Genomic DNA, 23,645 nt, shown 5'->3' on the forward strand with positions numbered 1-23,645 from the left:
AAGTGGAAGTGGTTTTTTTTTTTTTTTTTTGGCTGATGCTGCATAAGCTTGCTTTCTTGCATCAAATTCCTCTACTAATGCTAATGCTAAGATTGGTGAGGGGAATGAAGGGATCCTCTTACCAAGAGAGGCTTAAGTTCTGCAAATTGCAGTGGCTGGAGACTAGGCAACTGTGCAGTGATCTGATTGAAGTGTATAAGGGCTTGAATGGGTTGAGCACGCTGAATTCTGATGGGATCCTTCCACTTTTTAAGATTACGAACCTAAGGGGGCATAAATTCAAATTAAGGAAAGACAGATGTAGAATAGATGTGCCGAAATTTGCCTTTAGCCAGCGGGTGGTTAATTGCTGAAACAAAGTTCCATCTGTCGTTGTGGAAGTTGATAGGTTGAATAAATTTAAGGAGGAACTGGACAGGCATTTGGAGGGAATGGTATGATTTTTTTTTTTTTGGCTGATGCTGCATAAGCTCATACACTTGCTTTCTTACATCACATGCTACTACTACTACTATTAATACATGAAGTTTTTAGGAAAGGGGATATGAGAAGCATACCAAATTATTATTGGGTACTAAATGATTTTATAGCATTAAGTAAGAATATCAAAAGATTTTAAAATATTAAATAATACGGATCTCATTTTATACCAGTGTAATGCCAAATAACTGCTCGAACATCTTCCTCCCCTCTCTGGCAACTTCCCTCATAAGTAGTAATCGACAAGCCAATCATAAGGACTATACTTGCCATCATACCTTTTTTTCTATGCAAGAAATTTTCTATGCCTCTTGAATAACAAAGAAATACTATTTTTAACAATAAATCTTTTTATATATTATATCTCAGAAATATCACTTGACTAATGATCTTTGTTATCTTATGATTATTCCATTTTTTCTGTTTTGTTATTTAACATTTACTGTTGTTTTCTTTAATCTTTTATGTATTTCACATTATTATATTGTCTGTTCCCGTATTTATTAATTAAATAAAAACTCTCCTGGCAAAATCTCTCAATAACTCAAAAATGAGGGGGATTTATTTATTGTGTTCCTAATGCTAGCACAGTAAATAAATTTGGTGAATTTCAAATACTGGTTAAGTTACCAATGTGGACATTGTTGGTATATCAGAGCTATGGTGTCACTCAAATATAAGAGTTGCAGAATTTGAATATGAGTACAATGTGTATAGAAGGATGGGGGGGAGAGTTATGCTTTCATTTAAGAAGCACAAAATCTAAGGCAGTGCATCCAGTTAACATGGGTGGCCAACACAACGTTCAGTTAATTTGGCATGAGATAAGCACTGAGATGAGAGTAGGAGTGTTATAAGCTAAATGATGGTGATAAGTATAATGAACAATTATACACACAAATAGAATGGGTAAGTAAATCAGAATGTCATATAATGTGGGATATTAGCTTCCCAGATACTGAGGAATTTCTGGATTGGTCACCCACACAGTAGTAAGACAATAATAGAAAGCAATACTCTTGATCTAATTATCAGCAGTGATTCATCATGCTAATAAAAAAAAACACTAGGTGGCAGTTATCACAGTGTACTGATGTGGGATTTACTAAAAATATGTAACTACTGTCAAAGGGAAGATTTGTTATTACTTTCACAAAGGTGACTACAACGGTCTCACAGTTTTTAAATTCTATGCAGTGGGACAAACTGATGATATCAACGTCAAATTCTAAACAGGAAGCATTCAGAAAAATAACTGTAGAAGCTACTAGTCTTTATATACACACTAAGAAATACTGTTCTAAAGCAGACCTAAATGGATTACAGATAAACTGATGAGACTTGTGGCAAAAAAGGAAAATACATAGTATGCATTTAAATTGTCAGATGATACTGAAGCTTACAGAAGATATAAACTAGTGTACAATCAAGTCACAAAGGAAGTTATGCAAGCTAAGGCAGATTGCAAGACATTTCTGGCAAAGAAAAGCAGCAAAGACTTATTTATATCAACACTAGATGGATGGGGATGAATCATACTAGTCCCCTTAATATGAATGGTTTATTATAGTTGATGATCCTGGTAAGGTTGCAGATAAATTCAATAATATTTTGCATCTACATTTACACAACAGGAACTTTAGGGATGAGGATGCCAGAAGTGTATGAAATTCTAACAGGGAGCTAAATGATTTTGTAATATCCGATATAAAAGTGAAATTGAAATTTGTTGAAGCTAAATGTAAAAGAGCACCTGGGATGGATGGGATCATGCAATTATATTAAGGGAGCAGCAAAAGAAGTAAACGAACTTCAGCTATAATTATGAGAGCATCCTTGGATTCAGGAGATGTTTTTTTTTTTTTTTTGTAGTTATTGGCGCATCAGCTTCTGTGGCCATAATGCACCTCCCAAGGTTTTTGCAGTACTTTGATCCAAGCCCGAGGCGGGATTCGAACCCGCGCCCTTTAGGTTGCTAGGCAGGCACTTTACCCTTAGCCCGGTCGGCTAAGGAGATGTCCCTATGGACTGGAGATGTGCGAATGTATTCCAAACTCATAAAGGGAGATCAAAAGATGATATGAGTAATTACGGATCTGTTAGCTTGACTTCTATTCCAGGAAAAATTAATTATGGAGTCACTGATTAAAGAAGTAATGCAGGACTATCTAGACAGAAATGCAGTCATACAACAGTCACAGCTTGTTTGTTTGTTTGTTTGTTTATTTGGTTTTTAGGAGCATTAGCAACTAAGGCCATATTGCTCCGGGAATATGCAGTGGTCATTCCCTGACCTTTCCGCATCCTCCGTATTTGGTGGTACAGTCACAGCATAGAATTGTTAAGGGAGTGACTTGGTCTGACCAATCTAATTGGATACTACATTGCAGTAATGAAGGAACTGAATGCAAAGAATAATTTGAGTAGTGTAACATTATATAAGTAAGTAAGCACATGAATAATTATATTCCAACTAGTATTAATACTGACAACTGACAAAAGGAAGCACAGCATTAGCCAAAAAAAAAATAAATAAATAATCAAAAAAGAAACACTTCCCATGTCATCTGTCCATCCCTTCTAATAACTTGTCTAATTTCTCCTAAATTTATTGAAAGTATCCACTCCCACAACACAGACGTCTACACAAACAATCAACTACCATCTAAATGAAAAATTTCTACGTGTCTATTCTGCAACCATCCATCTTCAATTTAAATTGATGCTTTCTTGTGGGTGTGTCGTCTGAGCAAGAATAAGGATGACATCAACATTTAGCTTAATCTATTCGAAGCCTTAAAAAGATCCCCTCAAAGGTACTAATATCCAAATATTGCAGTTTGCAGAACTGAAATATTTCTTGCTGAGAGTCCTCTTTTGTTCCCCTTACTAACTGCCAGATTTCTATGCAATACTCAAGATGTGACTTTGCCAATATGTTATACAGCAGAATCACCTCCTTATCCATGCTGGTAAAATTCCTGTATACAGCAGGCCCTCGTTATAACATGGTTCATTTTATGCTGATTCGCTATAACACTGTTCTTATATTATAACCCAAATCTCACCATAACGCTCGTTTACTAGCATACAGATTGAATTTTTGGCAAACCCTACTTCAGTCCAGTCTGTTTTAAGCCTTTTTTGGCAAAAGAAGAAAATAGCCACTCAAATTAACTAATTATTTTTATAATTTCTACTCTATATACAAAATTAAAACTTTCAATATACTGTATTTTCTTGGTGTGGATTTGATGTTATCAAAGTTTCAAGGGAGAAATTCTTTTTTAGTACACAAGCTGAAAAAATTTGCCATCCAGTGTCATATGCTGTTACGAAGTTTGCATTTCCTGTTCTGACCTGTAATAAAAAGATATACCCTATTGAAAAATATATTTACTCCCTAACTCTTCATTTCAGGGACTCACGTCTGATGAGTATGGGCTTGACACACCCAGGGTCCTGAGCTGGATATCATTATTCTTCTCTTTCTTGGCGATTTCCTTCTACCTCTCTCTCTCTCTCTCTCTCTCTCTCTCGCGCAGGGTAACTTCGGAATTTTTTTTTTGGCTGGTGCAGCATAAGCCTCAGGCTTCCTTGCACCATGTGGCTAAGTAGTAGTAATAATTTGTTTTACTGTAGTTACTATAACTTTCAAAAAGGTTATTTCACACAATTAAGCCCATGAGTGCTAAATGCAGTGCTTTTTCTTGTATTCTCTTATCTTGTGAACTCCTCTGACTGTGTGGTCATCCGGAAGTACAGAAAATTTGTTTGTTTTACTGTCCAAATTGCCATATGTACTCCATTCTGTCTTCTAAGCTGCACTGTCTTGAAATTATCCCCTTTGGGAATATTGAAAAATACATCTGTTAGAAGCAGTTCACATTCCCCCACCATAGCAAATTACTTTAGGTGGCATAAAGGGTAATTTCCCTGGCAAATTTTACTGCATGGGACTTCTCAGAATAAAACATCTATTGTTACTGTCCTCAAGCCACTTGACATTATTTCCAGATGGAATATGGACAAGTACTTTCCATCATTTGAAGCAGAAAACATTCTCCACGACTCACACTGTGATTGATTTCAGTACTTTTCATGCAATAAAGGATTACAGTACAACCGTTTGATTTTACCGCAAGGAACTTTTCATATGAATAAAAAACTGGTTGTCACTGTCTTCAGCTCACTTGCCAGAGGGATTCTAGTCATCATTCAGTACATACAGTGTTAGACATAAGGACAGTTTACTGTACTTAAACATTGTATCACAATCAGTGCAACACAGTTACATTTTCAGAGAGTTATAGCAGATAAGAATGGAAAAGCAACATCTGGACATGGTACAAAGACTGCAAAAGGTAAGAAAATCATTGAGTTTGAAAATTAAATTAGATGTTTTGAAACGAATCGATTCCGGTCAATAACAAGTGGATGTGTGCAATTAGGATTGGCGGGTTCAACTGTAAGAACAATTATAAAAAATAAAGAATCAATTTTAGTAGCAGGAAAATCAGCTGTTCCCTTGTAGGCAACTAAATTGACTAGGGCTAGGTCAGCTATTATGATTGAAATGGAGACTTCTAAATAATTTTATTGAAGATAATATTCAACACAGAATTCCGTTAAGTTCAAGATGCACTGTTGCTCCTTCCCACCTGGCTACGGAGGCGCCTCCGTTAAGTTCAATTATTATTAAAGAAAAAGTGAAGAGCCTATATAAAGATTTGAAGACAGCTCACCCTGAAAAAAATGTATAGCCATTTAATGCTAGTAAGGGTTGGTTTGATAGATTTAAAAAGCACTATAACCTACACAACGTAGTAATCCAGGGAGAAGCTGCAAGTGTAGATCAAGAAGGAGCCAAAACTTTCAAAAAAGAACTTGTTAAAATTATTGGACAGGGGTGTTATATTGCTCAACAAGTTTTTAACATAGATGAAACAGATCTTTTTTGGAAATGAATGCCTAAAAGAAGTTTAATATTGAAAGAAGCAAAAAACATGCCAGGCTTCAAAGCAGCAAAGGATCAGTTCATCTGTTGTTGGATGGTAACACTGTGGGGGATTTTAAATTAAAACCCCTTTTAGTTTACCATTTGGAAAATCCAAGGGCTCTTAAAGGTTTAGCTAAATCAAACCTACCTGTAATTTGGAAGACTAATAAAAAGACTTGGGTAACCAGATTGCTTTTCATTGATTGGCATGCTGAATTCTTCTGTCTCACAGTGGAAAGATGTTGTGCAAAAAATAACTTGATTACAAAGCAATTCTGATCATGGACAACGACGTGCCAGGACATAGCAAAGAGAGCTTAGAAAACTTGAACAATCACAAAAATTTTTTACATGCCTCCAAACACCACATCTCTGATCCAACCAATGGACCAAGATGTAATTGCTACATTTAAAGCATACTACACAAGAGAAACACCTTTTCCCAAGCTATTAAAGCCATCAACACTGAAATTGTACCGAGCCTAAAGGAGTTTTTGAAATCCTTCATACCAGATCTTGCCTCAGCAAATCCATGCTACAATTGGTGTATAATTGCATGCCTATCACGATGATCCTGCATTACTTCTTTAACTAGTGGCTCCATTATTTTCCTTGTAACAGAAGTCAAGCTTACATAACTGTAATTACTCACTTTACCCTTTAATCCCCCTTTAGGAACTAGGGAGACATTTGCACATCTCCAAACCACAGAGACCTACACTGAATCCAAGGATGTTCTCATAATTATGTCTAAACATTTGCTTAACTCTTTTGCTCTTCTTTCAATATAATTGGATAGATCTCATCAGCCCAGATGCCTTAGTTACTTTTGGCTTCAACAATTTCTTATCTATTTCCTTCTCAGTTATCATTTAGCTCTCAATTATAACTTGGAGCACTTTTGGTATTCCTATCCCTAAAAACTTCTTTGCAGGTATATGCTGATGCTATTTGGTTTTTTTTAGGAGCATTAGCAACTAAGGCCATATTCCTCCATGATATGCAGTGGTCATTCCCTGACCTTTCCGCATCCTCTGTATTTGGTGGTGATGGGCTCGAACCCCGGTCTAATCAAGAAGCGTGTGCTACGCACTACTGCTCCTTCCCACCTGGCTATGGAGGCGCCCCTATGCTGATGCAAAATATTTTTTTAAGTTGTAAGCAACCTGAACAGATCACCAATGGCTACTAATCGAATCAGTTCATCTGACATCAATTTAGATCTAAACTTTGAACAACTTTCTAAACTGGTAGTATTGAGAGTAATTAGAAAAGCTTATCAGCTTCTACAATTACTTCCCTGAATGCGGAACATTTAGAATTTGCAGCTGATAACATCATAGGTTGGCCTGCTGAAGAAAATTTAAAAATTGTCTACAATCTCTATAGTTGTCTTTACAAAGACAAAATCCCTTCCTTTATATGTGACAGTAGTTATATCTTTAAGTAGATCCCAATTAAGGCTTTATGCTATCATCCCCATTTAGTAGATCCCATATCAATATATTACCATCACCGCTACCTAGTGGTTCCCTTATCTCAATTTTCTTAATGCATAAGGAGTCACTGCTGATAATCTGATCAAGAGTATAATCAGGTTTAATGTCCAAGTTTGCAGATGATACAAAGGTTGGCAGGGTTGTTAATGACAGTAATGACAGTATGCTACTCCAACTGGATTTAGTTATGTTGGGAAAATGGGCTGAGAAGTGGCAACTGAGTTTAACATTTACAAATTCAAAGTACTGCATATGGGTAGCAATAACCGAAAAGAACGTACCAACTGGGTGGTACTACACCCAGGGAAGTAGAAAGTGAAAAAGACCTGGATAATTATGCAGCCAAATATGAAGTTCGCTGAGCAGTGCAGACGGGCTGCCAGGGCAAGTCATGGAATCTTGTCAATGATATATAGGAATTTTGCTGGCAGGGATAGGGAGGTGATAATCCCGTTATACAAGGCAATGGTCAGGCCACACCTAGAGTACTGTCTACAGGTCTGGAGGCCTCATTTTAGGAAGGATGTAGAGTTGCTAGAACGAGTAAAAGAAGGGCAACAAGATTGGTGAGGGGAACAAAGGGGTGCTTTTACCAAGAAAGGCTTAAGTTCTGCAAATTGCAGTGCCTGGAGAGTAGGCACCTGCGAGGTGATCTGATTGAGGTGTATAAGACCTTGAATGGGTTGAGCAAGCTGAATGCTGATGGGATTCTTTGCCTTGCTCAGACTAAGAACCTGAGGGGGCACAGTTTCAAATTGAGGAAAGATAGTTGTAGAATAGATGTGCGGAAATTTGCCTTTAGCCAGTGGGTAGTTGATTGGTGGAACAGGCTTCCATCTTTTGTTGTGGAAGCTAATAGCCTAAATAAATTTAAGGCTGAGCTGGACAGGCATTTGGAACAAATAGAGGGATGAAATGGGTGGTTTTTTTTTTTTTTTTTTTGGGCTGATGCTGCATAAGTTGCTTTCTTGCATTGTATGCCTCTACTAATACACCTCAAATCTAATGCTAATTTCTTTCTCTTATTGCCTCTAATGTGCTAGGGCAGAAAACAGTCATCCAAAAAATCCACAAAAATCTTGTTACTGTGCAAATGACCAACCAAGTTCCAGTCAATATCCCGAAAGTTAAAATTACCTATTATTAGACATTCTAACTTATTGAGCCTCTATTTGCTATATGGCTGTTCATTATATTCATCACAGGTATTTGACCTATAACACACTCCTACTCTCATTTTTGTTTACCCAGTGCTTACAACCCACCAAACTGACCTACCATTTTCACTGGCTGTTGACCCACATAAACTAGGTGCTCTCTGTTAGATTCTAACTGCCTCTTAACCACGAGCATAACTTCCCCCTTCCTGTCTAGAGCCATCTCAGTGGAACACTTTAGGTTTCAAAACTAATTTAGTATATATTTATTTGAGATTTGGGATATACCTTGCACAGCATGTCCTTATCAATAGCTTATATTGGCTGAAAGTGATGAAAGAAACAATTTAATAATGGAGGGGATTCTCCTATCATTGAGCAGTTGTAAGACTGTATAATAAGCAATGAAGGAGTGACAGAGAATAACACAAGTGTGCAATCTAGTGGAAACATTGTTGGTGCAGACTCCATGGTAGCAGTGGCAAAAAAAGGGATGGAACAAAAGAAGGCAAAATGGAAGTTAGATTGTAAATGTAGGGAGAAATTCAGATAAGCCTCTGAAAATTGAGGAGCAACAAGGAAACATTGGTGCTTCTGAACATGAGGAGATAACACTACTGAATGAGGATGAATTTTGACTAGAGACCTAAAAAACAGCAAAAATGAGAGATTTGAGGTGTATAAAATGGGTGAGCACAGATCACAGTCCAAATCCTGTCAACAATCGATCTCTAGGTGAAGTCAGAAATATCAGGAGTATGACCCAGAGGGGATTGTTTCAATCAGAAAGGGAGAAAGCTCTTGATAAGGTATACAGGAATGTAGACTTTGATCTAGCTTTAATGGGCAATGAGCAGAGCTCGATAACTAATGGTGATGTGGAGCAACTGAGTGGATTGAGGGGATTAGTTTCCCCCTCTGTCTAATGCAGAGCATGCAGCTGAAGATGAGAATGTTGCATTTAACCAAGATTTTGAGCCAGATGAAGTAAGCTCAAAATCATATGCTGAAGTGAAAGAAATACCCATCTAAAAATCAGGGTCATGTATTTCTGTGCTCGGTTACTGAGTTAACAGGAATAGTCCGAACCAATATACAGGAGCTTCTGTTCAAACAAGAATACTGGGATAAGCAAAAGTGTGATTGGTAAATTTTTATCAAGCTTTCATCTTCCAGAGTGCCCTGGAAAATGTGGCAATAGAACTGAGAGCTCAGAATGAAGGTTTAAAGGAAAAAGGGCATCCAACCTAGAAAAATGGTCAGGTATCAAGAACAAATAACTGATTTACACAAAATGACAGTAAATGTTGGATGTGGGCAATTTGGTTTGTGTACGGGAGCTACTTTAGTAATAGTAAAGTAAAATAATAATAGTAGCAATATTTACTATATACATATATATAGTGGAAGGAAATCACAAGCTTTTGCTGCACTGGCAAAAAAAAAAAAAAAGTAGATAAAATAGAAATTATATGCTTCCCTCCTCATACAGTAAATATATCCACTTGACCTTTGAATTTTATTCAAACTGTCAGCTTCAACTACATGTGAAAGCAAATGAGTCATTGATTGTTCTAGCAATCAATGACTTGCTGGCTAAAAGGAAACTTCCTACCATCTAGTCTAAACCTCAACCCCTGTAATTTGAATTTGTAGCACCTAGTTCTGGAATTATTTATAACAGTGAAAATTCCACCTTCATTCATTTTACTTACTCCTCTTAGTGCCTTATAAACTCTCAATTGGGTCACCTCCGAGGTGCCTGGTTTCCAAGCTCTGTAGCCCACATAATCAGTCTTTCTTTGTATGGTCATCCTTTTCTGATCTCGCCATTCAAGTTGCCCATCTTTGGACCCTTTCAAGTAGCTCAATGACTTTTTTTCAGATGAGGCCTCCACACTTGAACAAGTATTCCAATTGTGGCTTTATAATTGCCTTATACAGTGGGATTATGACCTCCCAATCTCTACAAGATAACATTCAATAAATCATCGATAGGACACTGTGAGCTTTCCTGGCTGCCTATTTACACTGCTCAGAAAACTTTGTTATCTGCCCATATCATAACCACCCAGATCCCTTTCTTCCTCCACTGTTTTCATTTTCAACCCCACCAAGTGTATAATTTATTTTGGGGTTGCTATGTCCCATGTGTAAGAGAGATCCACTTTGCTGCATTAAAGCGGCTGCCAGTCTGTTTGAGTCATCCTGAAGGAGCGCTGCTTGACACCTATCATTAATAATTCTACCAATCTTTACATCATCTGCTAATTTTGATATCACACCTTCTATCCCTTCATCATAGTCATTCGTAAAATGAGAAACAACAGTGATCCTTGGGGAACACCACTCCTGATGTTACACCAATCTGAAGAATATCCATTAATCACAACCCTCTGCCTTCTGCCATGCAGCCACATAGCAATCCAACTTAGCATCTTTCCAGTAATACCAACCTGTTCCAGCTTACAGTAATCTCTCAAGAGGGACCGAGCCAAATACTTCACTAAAATTCAAATAAGCTTTGTTGAAATTGTTCCCTAAATCCAGCTGATGAGTAACTGTGTCAAAATCGCCTACTAAGTTAAACATGGTTTCCTCTTAATAGCCATGTTGCATGTCCTTCGGAATGCCATATCTATCTAAATGTCCCTAAATTGCATTCTTAATCATTGCTTCTAAGATTTTCCCTACCACTGAAGTCAGACTAACCGCTCTGTAATTACTAACTTCACTCTTAGAACTGCCTTTATGTATTGATGATACGTTGGAACACTGCAATTCAAAGGAATCTCCCCCAAGTTCAAATATGCCCTTATAATTAGCCTCAATGGTTCAATACACTCCCTGGCAGTCTTCCTCAAAATTACAAGGTATATGCAATCAATTTGCATTACTTGCCTTTATTGCTCAAATGTTTTCTAATAACCAGTCATCTGTAATTACAAAATCAAACATGGTTCAGCCTCGTTCTCAAAGAATTTTCTTAGCACGCAGGTCTTTTTTCAGTAAAGACAGACACAAAGTACCTGTTCAATTCATCCGCAACATTGGCTGGGTTATCTAAGACTTTTCCACACAAGGGTCCAATCTGATTAGCTTTCTTCTTTGTCTTATTCATAGACATGAAAAATTCCTTGGCTCCACTGTTTGCTTTCTTAGTCAATGCTTTCTCATAGACAGGCCTTGGTCTCCCTAACCTTATTTGTAGTACTATTACAGATCAACTTGTACCTGTTGTAGGTTTCAGTACTGTTCATTGCTCTGTAACTATCCCATGCTATCTGCTTCTGCTCCATTTGACTGGCCAGCTCTGAAGTCATCCATTTCAGCATCCTCCTCCTGCAATATTTTCTTAATGGTATGTATGCACTCATGGCTTCTGTGATTTTTGTTTTAAAAATATTCCATAATTCAAATGTATTTACTCAGCAATCTGCACAATTAACAGATGTCATATAGCATCTTAAACTGTCAAAGTGCCCCATTCTGAAGTTAAAACCTGAGCCTTTACCTTTAACTATTGCAACATCTTTCTTCATCTTCCAACTGACGATTGTGTGATCACTTCCTGACAATAGTTCCTGTACTTTAAGCCCTGTGATGTCATCTGATTCATTAGTAATGATGAGGTCAAGAATATTCTCACCCTCAGAACTTTCTCTAACATACTAGTACAAATAATAATCATCTAGTTTATTTAAAAACTTTTTTCCCTATAGTGAATTTCCTTCCCATTTATTCCACTCAATCTGGGATAGATTAAAGTTACCCAAAATAAGAGATCTGTGCTTGCTTGCCTATTCCATCTGCATTTAGAGACTCTTGTCATACTCTTAATCTTCCAGCCAGTAAATTACTAAGACTCTCATTATACCTTTGCTTCCAACCAACCCACACTATAGATTCTATGCTGGCAGACGTAACTTCAGACTCAGCAAAAGCTATTTTCACACTCAGGCTGCTTTTGATAAGAAGCATGACCCCACAAACCTTTCTATCTTCTCTACCTTTCCTAAATAAATTATACATACCATAGTGGAACTCGCCATCCCCAATTCCCAGCTGGCACCATGTTTCTGTTAGCTCTACTATGTCAGCATTAGTTGTGCTAGCCAGGAATTCAAATTCAGCCATTTTATTGCCAACACTCCTGACATTAGCATTAGAAGAGGAATATGATGCAAGAAAGCAAGCTTATGCAGCATCAGCCAAAAAAAAAAAAAACGCTCCCATTTCACCGCTATATTCGTTCCAAATACCTGTCCAGCTCAGACTTAAATTTATTTAGGCTATCAACTTCCACAACAAAGGATGGAAGTCTTCCACCAACCAACTACCCGCTGGCTAAAGGCAAACTTCTGCACATCTATCCTACATCTGTCTTTCCTCAATTTGAATTTATGCCCTCTCAGGTGATTATTCTGAGCAAGAGGAAGAATTACATCAGCACTGAGCATGCTCAAACCATTCAAGGTTCTGTAGACATTACTGTAGATACAGTTTGGACTAAGTAATCTATAGTTTGACACACCCCTAGAAGTTATTTAAGTTTATTTCCCTAGTTTTATCTTCCCCCTCACTGAAATGTTGCTACCCTCAGAATATTGTACCAACATCGGCTGTTGCGGCAACAAAAAAGAATTCTTGAGGTAAGTGCAAGCATTACTTTGACCATTATCATCAGATAAATGCAGATCTAAATTACCCTTTCCCCCCCATCAGTTTTTCCAAACCCTTAAGGTATTCTCGATGATATTGGCAAAAATCCTTGTACCACCTTTGTTCAAATGAATACCATCTCAACAAAATAGATTCCTTCTATCTACAAATGTGGGCCATGCTGTTAAAATTTTCCCCCTAGAACCTTGCAGATTCACTCAAGTCTTGAGTTAATCCACAAGGCTTTTGGCATATAATCCCTCCATTATGTCTGGGCAGAATTGCAAACGCATTTCTGCCCAGACATTCTGACCTAACTCACAGTATATGCAGTGATATATATATATATGGTGAAGAAGGGAGGGGCAAGTATAGTTAAGGAAAATGAGCATAATGATAAGATAAGCAGGAAGGCATACACTGCTGAGGGTCACACCATTGTAATTAGAGTAAATGATGATTATCAACTAAAGAGTTGTAAGGAAATGCATGATGCCATTAGTAAGGTGATGAAAGGAATGTTGAAATCATAAAGGCCCATAACAAAATCGAGTTGGCACCTAATATCCTCACACTCCTTACATCGAGCACACTCAAGGACATCCCCCCCCCTTGGCAAAATCATGTCCCATTCCTGATACCACTGCAAACATCAAACATCCTATTGAGAACTGTTAGCATCGTGTGGAATCTGCAGTTGCCAGAAAGAAACCAAAGACCCTTCGTGAACTTCAGGAAGCCATAATTCGTGTTTGGAACCATGAATTATCAGTTGATTATCTTCAGAAATTGATCTTGTCAATGTCTCGACGGTGTGCTGCCGTCATCAGGGCCAGAGGCCGTTCAACTAAATATTAGTTTGCACCTGGTAAACTTTTCATTTTGTTAAACTCAAGCAAATTGAGGGTTTCTGATAACATTTCAGCTATAACTGTCATGTTTACCAAAACTGTTGTATAAAGGTTACAAATGCTCACTATTTGGAATATTTTGAGAGCACCTGTCAAATATTACTTAGCTTTGCCTTAACCATTAATAAATATCTTTTGTTTATATTTCTATTTATTAGTCATTAACATACCATCACGAAAAAGGGTTAGAAATGTGAAATTCCTAGGTGATGCACTTTCTTTGAACACCAGTGTATATGAGGTTATAACGATGTGAGGGCTGAATATTAGTGGTAATTTAAGTATTTTTATAATGAAATGACGTTAAGCGAGGTATAAACAAAACATTTTGTTTTAATAACAGTGACATATATGACGTGATTATTATTAGTATTAGTGAAAATGCTTTTATTCACTCGTCGGAACTGCGAAATTATTAATACTAATTCTGCTTAACATTATCAATAATTAAAAATGTTTAACAGTTTGCAAGAATATTACAAAACCTCATAAGCATTGCAAATACCAGTCATTTCGCAGTTTAAATTATCGTCTGCTACAAAATTTTGTCAATAAAGCGGACATTAATCTCGAATTTTTATAATATTATATTTATATATGCCAAAAAAAGTTGTAATGCTGTATGCAAGGCACACACTTTGTAAATGTATATTTATTATACGTACGCACCTTTGAAGGTTGCCTTCTGAGAAGAAATTTTCCAGCAACCTGTAATGTTCCTTGAAGCAAGCACGCCATCTTCGAAACAATTTCTAGATCAACCACCTTGCCGTTTCCAAAACTACATAAGATACGATTAACGTTATAAGAAGCTATGATCAGCGCAAAGAACACGACTTTCTTCAATTTTTCAAAATAAATCAACCTCGTAAAAGCAGAGTCATGTTTGTAACAAAAAAATATATATAAAAATAGGAAAATCAACACAAAAAACCACTTGAATCGACAATCACGTAGAGGGTGTTCACGTGTTCATAAATCTCACGTATAAAGTGGTCAGCTGCAAAACTAAAACGATAACAAGATGAGTCACGGTGAATCAAGTTTTTCAATAGAACTAGGTTATGTTGATCTCTACAATTATTTGGGATTGTGTTTGCGAAGACTGCCATTTAACTTACACATTTATAAAATGAAATCCTGACTAATGCCAAGTACGCAAAGTTTATTTTATTTATGTACTGTATTTACATTACTTCTTGACTACTGGTTTAACAATCTTTGAACTCTGCTGAATGCTCAACCTACTTACGCTAGTCGAGCATTCGATGGGGTTAAAGTTTAAAATTTCTGGTAATTTGATTATCTAAATTTTTTCATTGATAATTTTTTTTAAAAAAAATCAAACATCCTCGTGATGATGCACATGGTAATTTGAAAGTGATCTGTACAGGGCTTGGAATGGGAGGGAACGCACTGGATACCTGTTCCGGTTTGTCACACATATATAAATAAATAAATTTTCTGTTTATACTCCGGCACGACAACCAAGTCAGTAGAGTTTACAATAAATCGTCAATACAAATATTTATCGTATTTAGTGGTCACGGGCTTGAACCCCGGTCCACTCAAGGAACGCGTGCTATGCACTCTCGCTCCTGACCACTGGGCTACGTCAGGCCATCAAGTACATGCCTCACGTAGCCTAGCAGGGCCGCGCCTAGCTAATTCAGTGCCCCCTACAACTTACAAAAATTTCATTTTTGCGCCCTTCGAAGAAATGTCTCTATGCTTTGACATGATCCTGTAACGGGGTCGTCAAATGCAACGGGTACGATAAATAAGCTTTTAAAATTCTGTATCTTTCAAACTCCTCTGACCCTGGCAATCCTGGAGTATAAGGAGAAAATTTTATTTTTATTTTTTATTACTAAACACATGATATTTTTTTAAACGAGCGTTCCATTTCGTAAAATTTTCTATTTCTATCGAAACCCTGAATCTGCAGCAATACAGAAATGTATGTATTGGTCTCAGACAGTAAGATAATAAGTTAGAAATAAATATCAACATACTTTATTCTTGGGCGAAGTCTGTGTGCGGTTCAGAAGTAACAAACATGAGATGAACTTTGACAGGTTCGGGAGGATGAACGTCTCTCCCCCTAGAGTCTAAGGATCATACAATAATATTTGCTGATGCTATCGAGGCAGTGTTAGATGAATCGGAAAACTGCTAGTTTGTGGGGGGGAGGGGAATCACAGACTATAAAAGATTAACGGTAGTCGCAGGCAGAGGCGAAAGTTATTCTTGCACTGCTTCTATTGTAATGAGCAGCAACCTAGAGAGTAATATGCTGGGGACTTCAAGAGCTGCTGGGAGTCATCATGGAACAAGTAAATACATGGGCTGTGTTAGGGTAACTAAGAGTAAGAACAAGTGCATGTATACTTGTATGTACACTAATGACAGAAGTATAGTAATAAAATTTATGAATTTGAAGTGCTGATCAAGATATCAAAGGCAAATATTGTTGAGATTTCAGAGACATAGTGTCACACAGATATATACGCAGTCCATAATTGGAATTTGGGGAGTACAATGTGTACAGAAAGGACAGACAGGGTGGGAAGGGAGGAGGGGTATGCTGTTAGTTAAGAAACACATAAAATCTAAGGAAGTGCATCCAGATGACATTGGTGGACAGTGCAATGTTGAGTCTGTTTGATGTGACTTAAACACTGGGAAAGGGAAAATAAGAGTAGGAGTATGTTACAGGCCTAATGACGCTGATGAGTACAATGACAGTTCTGCAGAGAAATAAAATGGGCCAGTAAATCAGAATGTCTTGTAATGGGGGATTTTTAACTTCCAGATATTGACTGGAACTTGTGGGTTGGTCACTCGCACGCTAGCAAGACTTTTGTGGATTTAATGGAGGACTATATTCTACAGCAACATGTTCCAGGGGGGAGTAATACCCTTTATCTAATTATCAGCAGTGATTATTCATTAATTAAGAATTTGTAGAAAAAGGAACCACTAGGTAACATTGATCACAGTGCACTGATGTGGGATTTTTTTAAAGATGTAACTACCATCAAGGGTAAAGAGAAGGGTTTTTGTTTTCATAAAGGTGACTAGAGAGGTCTCAGACAGTTTTTAAATTCTATACAGTGGGATCAACTAATGATGTTACCAACGGTGAATTCTAAATGGGAAGCCTTCAGGGACTTAATCTTGGAGGCTACTAGGCTTTTCAAACCAACTAAGAAATACTGTTTAAGGTTTAGGCCTAAATAGATATCAAATGAATTAATGAGGCCTGTTGCAGAGAAAAAGAATGTATGGGATGCATGTAAAGTATCAGGCGACACAGAAGCCTATGGCAGATATAAACTAGTCTCTAATGAAGTCACAAAGGAGGTTAGGTAAGCGAAGGCAGATTACGAGAAATCCTTGGCAAAGGATGCAAAGGAAAACAGCAAAGAGTTCTTTACTTATGTAAACTCTAGAAGGAAACGGATGAATAGGATTGGACCACTTAACAGAGATGGGTTCACTATTGATGATCATGCTCAGGTAGCTGATAAACTGAATGAGTATTTTGCATCTACATTCACACATGAGGAAATATTCAATGAGGGGGAATGCCAGACGTTTATTAAATGCTAACAGGGAGCTAAGTGATTTTGTAATAACTTAGAGCAAGGTGGAGGAGAAATTCTTGAAGTTAAACATAAAAAAGGTACATGGAGTGGATGGGAATATCTTCAGTTATATTTAAGTAGGCAGCAAAGGAAGTAAGCAAACACTTAGCCATAATTATGAGAGCTTCCTTGGACTCAAGGACTTCCTTAGACGTGAGGAAATTTGCCTTTAGCCAGCTGGTGGTTGGTTGGTGGATTAGACTTCCATTCCTTGTCGTGGAAGTTGATAGCCTAAATAAGTTTAAGGCTCAGCTGGACAGGTATTTCGAACGAACAGAGGGGTGAAGTGGAAGTGGTTATTTTTTATTTATTTATTTTTTTTAAATTTTCTTATTTATTTATTTTTATTTTATTTTATTTTTTTTTTTTTTTGGCTGATGCTGCATAAGCTTGCTTTCTTGCATCAAATGCCCCTACTAATGCTAATGCTAATGCTCAGAGGAGATTCCCATGGACTGGACCTATCCAACTGTATCACCAGTTCACACAGATGGTTCAAAAGGTGACAGAAGTAACTATAGACCTGTTAGTTTAACTTGTGCTCCGGAGAAAAATAATGGAGTCACTGGTTAAAGAAACATTGCAGGATCATCTAGACAAGACTGCAGTTATAGCTCGGACACAGCATGGATTTGTTAAGGGGAAGTCTTGTCTGACCAATTTGATTGGATACTATGATGTAGTCACAAAGGAACTGGATGCAAAGAATAATTTTGATATCATATATTTGGATCTTAGAATGGCTTTTGGTACTGTTGCACATGGAAGACTGCTGTACAAATTGGAGCGGTATGGCATTAAGGGCAAGTTACTGCAATGGATAAAGGAATGGTTGAGTGGGTGACGGCACAGAGTGGTAATAAATGGACACTGCTCTACGTGTACTAATGTTATTAGCGGAGTCCCCCGGGATTCGGTGCTGGGCCCATTGTTGTTTTATGTATCTATCAATGATATGAATGAAGGTATATCAGGCTTAATGTCCACGTTTGCAGATGATACAAAGGTTAGGAGGTTTGTTAATGACAGTAAAGGCAGTATGCTACTGCAACAGGATCTAGTAAAGTAAGGCAGATAGGCTGAGATGTGACAACTGAAGTTTAACATTGACAAATTTAAAGTACTCCATATGCGTAGCAGTAACCCAAGAGAAACGTACCAACTATGTGGTAGTACACTCAAGGAGATGGAGAATGAAAAAGACCTGGGAGTAATTGTGCAGTCAGAAATGAAGTTTGCTGTGCATTGCAAACGGGCTGCAAGAGCTGGTCATGTAGTTTTGTCAATGATATATGTAGGAATTTTGCTAGCAGAGACAAGGAGGTGATTATCCCTTTTATATGCACCTTGTGTACTGTATACAGGTGTGGAGGCCTTATTTTAGGAAGGATTTAGAGTTGCTAGAACGAATACAGAGAAGGGCAACAAGATGAGAGGAACAAAGGGGTTCGCTTACGAAAAAAGGCTTAAGTCCTGCAAGTTGCAGCTGCTGGAGACTAGGCACCTGTGAGGTGAACTGCTCGAGTTGTATAAGGCCTTGAATGGTTTGGGCAGGCTCAATGTTGACGTGTTACTTCCGTTTGCTCATATTAGGAACCAGAGGGCGCCCTCTGGTCGCGGAACTTGCATTTGAACCTGGTCGCGAAGTAATTTGCATAACGTCAGGCTTTGTACGATGGTAGATCAATTTCTACTGGATACTCGGAATTTGCATGCCAGGATGCCTATTATATCAAATAATCAGCTTCGACGACACTATTCACAATAAAATATTCATGAAAAACATTTTGTTGTGTTAATTTAATCGAGAAGTACAGTACAGTACTCAAGATGCGGTCTAATCATGACCTCGTACAAAAGGATAATTGCCTCGTTATCGCTGGTAGCAAAGTTTTTGTATATCATTGACAAAACCTCATAAGCTGTCCTGTCAATACATTATACTGCTCAGAGAATTTCATGCCTGACTGCACAATTACCTCCGGGTATTTTTCATTCTCCATTACTCTGAGTGTAGTACCACACAGTTGATGATCCTGCTCAGATAGCAAACAAACTGAATGAGTATTTTGCATCTACATTCACACATGAGGAGTTATTAAGGATTGAAAATCCCAGAAGGTTATCAAATTGTTGCAGGGTGCTTAATGATTTTGTAATAACTGAGAGCAAAGTGGAGGAGAAATTGTTGAAGTTAAACATAAGAAAGGCACCTGGGGTGGATGGAATCTATCCAGTTATATTAAAGGAGGTGGCAAAGCATCTAAGCAAACCCTTAGCCATAATTATGAGAGCATCCTTGGACTCAGGGGAGGTTCCCACGGACTGGAGATCTTCAAATGTATCAACAATTCACAAAGGGGGATCGAAGGGTGACACGAGTAATTACAGACCAGTTAGTTTAACTTCTGTTGCGGGTAAAATAATGGAGTCACTGGTTAAAGATGCATTGCAGGATCATCTAGACAAGACTGCAGCAATAATTCAGACACAGCATGGGTTTGTTAAAGGAAAGTCTTGTCTGACAAATTTGATTGGTTATTATGATGTGGTTTCATTCCTGTCCTTGTAATTGCATTCCTGTCCATATGGTCCTGCCTTAATTTTGTAGTCAGTAATTCGATTATTTTCACTGAAACAGAAGTTAAGCTAAAAGGTGTGTAATTACTTATGCCTATTTTTCTTACTTTTCTTTAATTAAATTACTTTTTTTAAATTACTTTTCTTCTAAAATTACTCTTTCTTCTAAAATGACTTTTCTTCTAACTATTAAATTACTTTTTTCTTAAATTACTTTTCTTCTCTTTTGATCCCCTTTATGAATTGAAGATAAATTTGCACATCTCCAGGTCAGAGGGATCTCCTCTGAATCTAAGGATGTTCTCAGAATTATAGCTAAGGGTTTGCTTACCTCCTCTACTGTCTCTCTTAATATAATTGGATAGATTCCATCACCCACACTAGATGCCTCTTTTATATCCATTTTCAACAATTTCTTCTCCACTTTTTCAGTTATCACAACAATTTCAGTTATCACAAAGCTATTTAGATCTTCGTTAGAGTTTAAAATTCTGGCATTCCCTTCCCTAAGGAATTCCTCATGTGCGAATGTACGTGCAAAATACCTGTTCAATTTGTCTGCAACTTGAGCGGATCATCAACATTTAATCCATGGACATCGATGGCCCAATGTGATTCTACCCTTTCCTTATACTATTAACATAAGCATAGAAGTCTTTACTGTTTTTCTTTGCATTCTTGCGAGACTTCTCATTATCTGTCTTAGGTTACTCGAACTCCTTTGTGACTTGATTACCGACCAATTTATATCTGCCATAGTTTTCTGTGTTACCTGATAATTTATATTTATCCCATGCACTTTTCTTCTCTGTCAAGTGTCTCTATAGTTCATCTGGAATCCGTTTAGGCCTGAGCCTTGAACAGTATTTCTTCGGTGGTATGAAAAGCCTAGTAGCTTCTTTGATTACTTCCCCTGAATACTTCCATTTAGAATTTGCTGTTGGTAACATCATCAGTTGGTCCCACTGCACAGTATTTAAAAACTTTCTGACAACCCTGTAGTCACCCATACGAAAGTAAAAGCATTTCCTTTCCCTTTACCCTTGACAATAGTTGTCTTTGTCTGCACTGTGATTGCTACCTCTCAGTGGGTCTTTTTCCGTAGATGACGCGAGGAACTTTAGTAGGTTTTTTTCACTCCGTGACTGAGTTAGTCGGTCTCAGGCGTTGATAGCAAGGCTTCCCCCCCACCCCCAGAGACTGGAGTTTTTTCATTGTGGTTTAAATTAGGGGTAACCCTAACAATACAATCTATTTTCATCAAAATAAATAATATAACAAATAAAAATACACAAATTACTTGTAATCTCTAGTCTATTTGCCTGATTTGTTGAACGAAAAATTCGAGTTTTGGGGAAGGGGAAACCTTGCTATTCATGTCTGATATAAACTAATTAAGGCACGGAATGAAAAAAGCCCATAAAAGTACCTCGCATTATTGACGGGATTCGATCTTTCTCCATCCCGTGTGGGAAGGACGGTATAATCACTTTACTACCAGCGCAGACCCACAAATGGTACCAATTCACAGGAGCCCTGACCTCTCAGAGGCCCAAAACGAGAAAGATAACACTTTTAACACTTTGTGAGCCAATAAAGGGGACATAACGCATGCTCTAGCTAGCGAGTGTCAGCCATTTTAGAAACCTGCCAAGTAAACATTTTTGTCATTTAAAAATTATTAGTTTTTGCTATTGTTGCATGTATAAACTGTAGTAGTATGGCATTAGGAGCAAGTGATTGCTGTGGCTTAAGGGAACATCCCTGCACCTAAGAGATATTTAGGTGCAGGGATGATCCCAAGATTTTTTAAAGTGGAAATAAGAAAAGTGTGGGCTAAAGCAGTGTTGGGTGGAATCATGACGCTTCAATCATCACGTACCAGTTTAAAAAAAAAATCCACGATATTTTGATCATAAAGAGGGCTGTAGCCCCTACCTGGCAAACCCCCACTTTCCTGGTTAAGTGGCAGAAGACAGACCAGACTAAAGTTATTAGTCCACTCTAACCATTTCTATTTCAAAGTGTGCAATTTTCTATTTCGGTAATTGTATGGTATTATTAAGAATCAAATGAAATTACTAAATATTTGCAGAGCAGGAAGACGAGTGAAAAATGATACAAAACGAGATATACTTCTTCAAAACAAGAAAGAGATGCAGTTATTGAAGAACTTGGTCGAAATCCTAACTGTCCATCTAAGAGATACCACACAAAAAAAGACAATATGAAGAAATTTCTGACATCACTATTGGTTCTTTGTACTGATACCTAGAAAGCATGAAAGAAACAAATAATATCATCTTGTATTTTATAGCTGGGTCTCAGCAACGTCCCAATTTTTCTTCTAGAGAGTGAATTTTTTCCAGGATTTTTGTCATCTTAAATTTTTTTTGTTTTCATCTCTGAAAATCTGGTCATGCTGCATTCATTTAGTGTTTTAGCTCGCAGGGCAAACGTAGCTCATTATAGGAGTTAAAGGTACACATAACGATCGCTACTTGTTTAAAATGAAAGTTTTACTTCTATACATCACCCTCATGGATAGCACATAGTTTATAGTATTAGAGTCAGGCGCCACCTGTGGTTTCCCACATCTGCGCCATATGTTCGCTATGAAGGAATACAGTACTACTGTAAATGCCAGAAAAGTGTTGTGTGTTGTATATGACATATCGCGTTAGGTTCTGTTGTGTGTCCTGGCATTTGGCCACAAGGGCCCCTGGTGGGACTCCTCGTTGTCCGTACACACCACTAGGAGGTAGCCAGGCTGCCCATTATTCTCTGCCAGGGTCGCCAGAGCTTCCTGGACGGAGACAAAAAAAAGGTAGAGTCGGGGAAGGACAGAGTGTACGCAAGAAAGGAGGGTATAGCTAGAAATATGGAGAATTTAGGCGAAGGCATCCTCCAGGTTATCAATGGAGCAATAAGCGCCAGCAGGTGAAAAGGGAACACGGGAAGCTGGATAAATAAGGCATAGCAAGCGAGCTGCTTGTAAGTTGCCATGAGGAATCAGGTGGCCCGTACGCCAGTTTATCCTATCCAGATTAAGATCGGTTGGCCAGTTAAGTAAGGATCAGATGTTTGGGTTGTTCCTATTTTGTGTTGGCAATAGGGTGCTCCGTCTGGTGCAAACTTGGCAAACTCATAGTAGTAGTTTTCTTCTGTGATGAATAAGAGTTCATTTCCTTGAGGGTTATCTTGTATACGAGTAAACAGGATGCTGCTGAGGTCTTCATAGTGTTGACAGGTATATACTAGATGGTTCCAGTCTTCTATTTCACCACATGTACAGTAGGAGTTGTCAATGATTCCCATGGATGTTAGTTTATGGTTTATTGATCAGTGTCCGGTAATGAGGTAGGTGGTATAAATACCAGGAGAAAACCAATTTAGAGACTTGGGAAATACGGCATTCACATAAGGTATAAATTTCTTGGTAATTGGGCCCTTGTCGGTAGCAGTCCATCTGTCCTACCAAGTCTGAAGTAGTAGAATGGCAATTTGTTTCTTTTCCTGCCTGATTTCATTCAGGTTATTGATGGAGTGTCCAAGGATAGTTGCTGGAATACCCCTGGATAGACAGTAGTGAAGGCCCCTTCGAATAACCTCCAGATCAAGCGGAAGGACACCCGCAAGAACCTTAAAAGCTGGGTTGCTAAATGTGCAGCATGCCCTTGTAATAGTAGGAGGGATGGTGCACTGGA

The 23,645-nt window shown here is 37.9% G+C and overlaps 1 protein-coding gene across 1 annotated transcript in view; it reads right to left on the reverse strand.

Moving 5' to 3' along the window:
- Positions 1 to 14,591, reverse strand: part of LOC150091950 (succinate--CoA ligase [ADP-forming] subunit beta, mitochondrial-like) — a 129,122-nt gene extending 114,531 nt beyond the window's left edge. Inside the window, exon 1 of the mRNA XM_090386237.1 lies at positions 14,378 to 14,591. Coding sequence (XP_090242363.1) covers positions 14,378 to 14,446 — 69 coding nt within the window. The 5' untranslated portion in view covers positions 14,447 to 14,591. The remainder of the gene's footprint in view (positions 1 to 14,377) is intronic.
- Between the last annotated feature and the right edge of the window lie 9,054 nt (positions 14,592 to 23,645).

The sequence above is a fragment of the Mastigoproctus giganteus genome, chromosome 1 (genome assembly GCF_048544385.1).
Source record: "Mastigoproctus giganteus isolate SK-2022 chromosome 1, ASM4854438v1, whole genome shotgun sequence".
Classification (NCBI taxonomy): Eukaryota; Metazoa; Arthropoda; class Arachnida; order Uropygi; family Thelyphonidae; genus Mastigoproctus; species Mastigoproctus giganteus.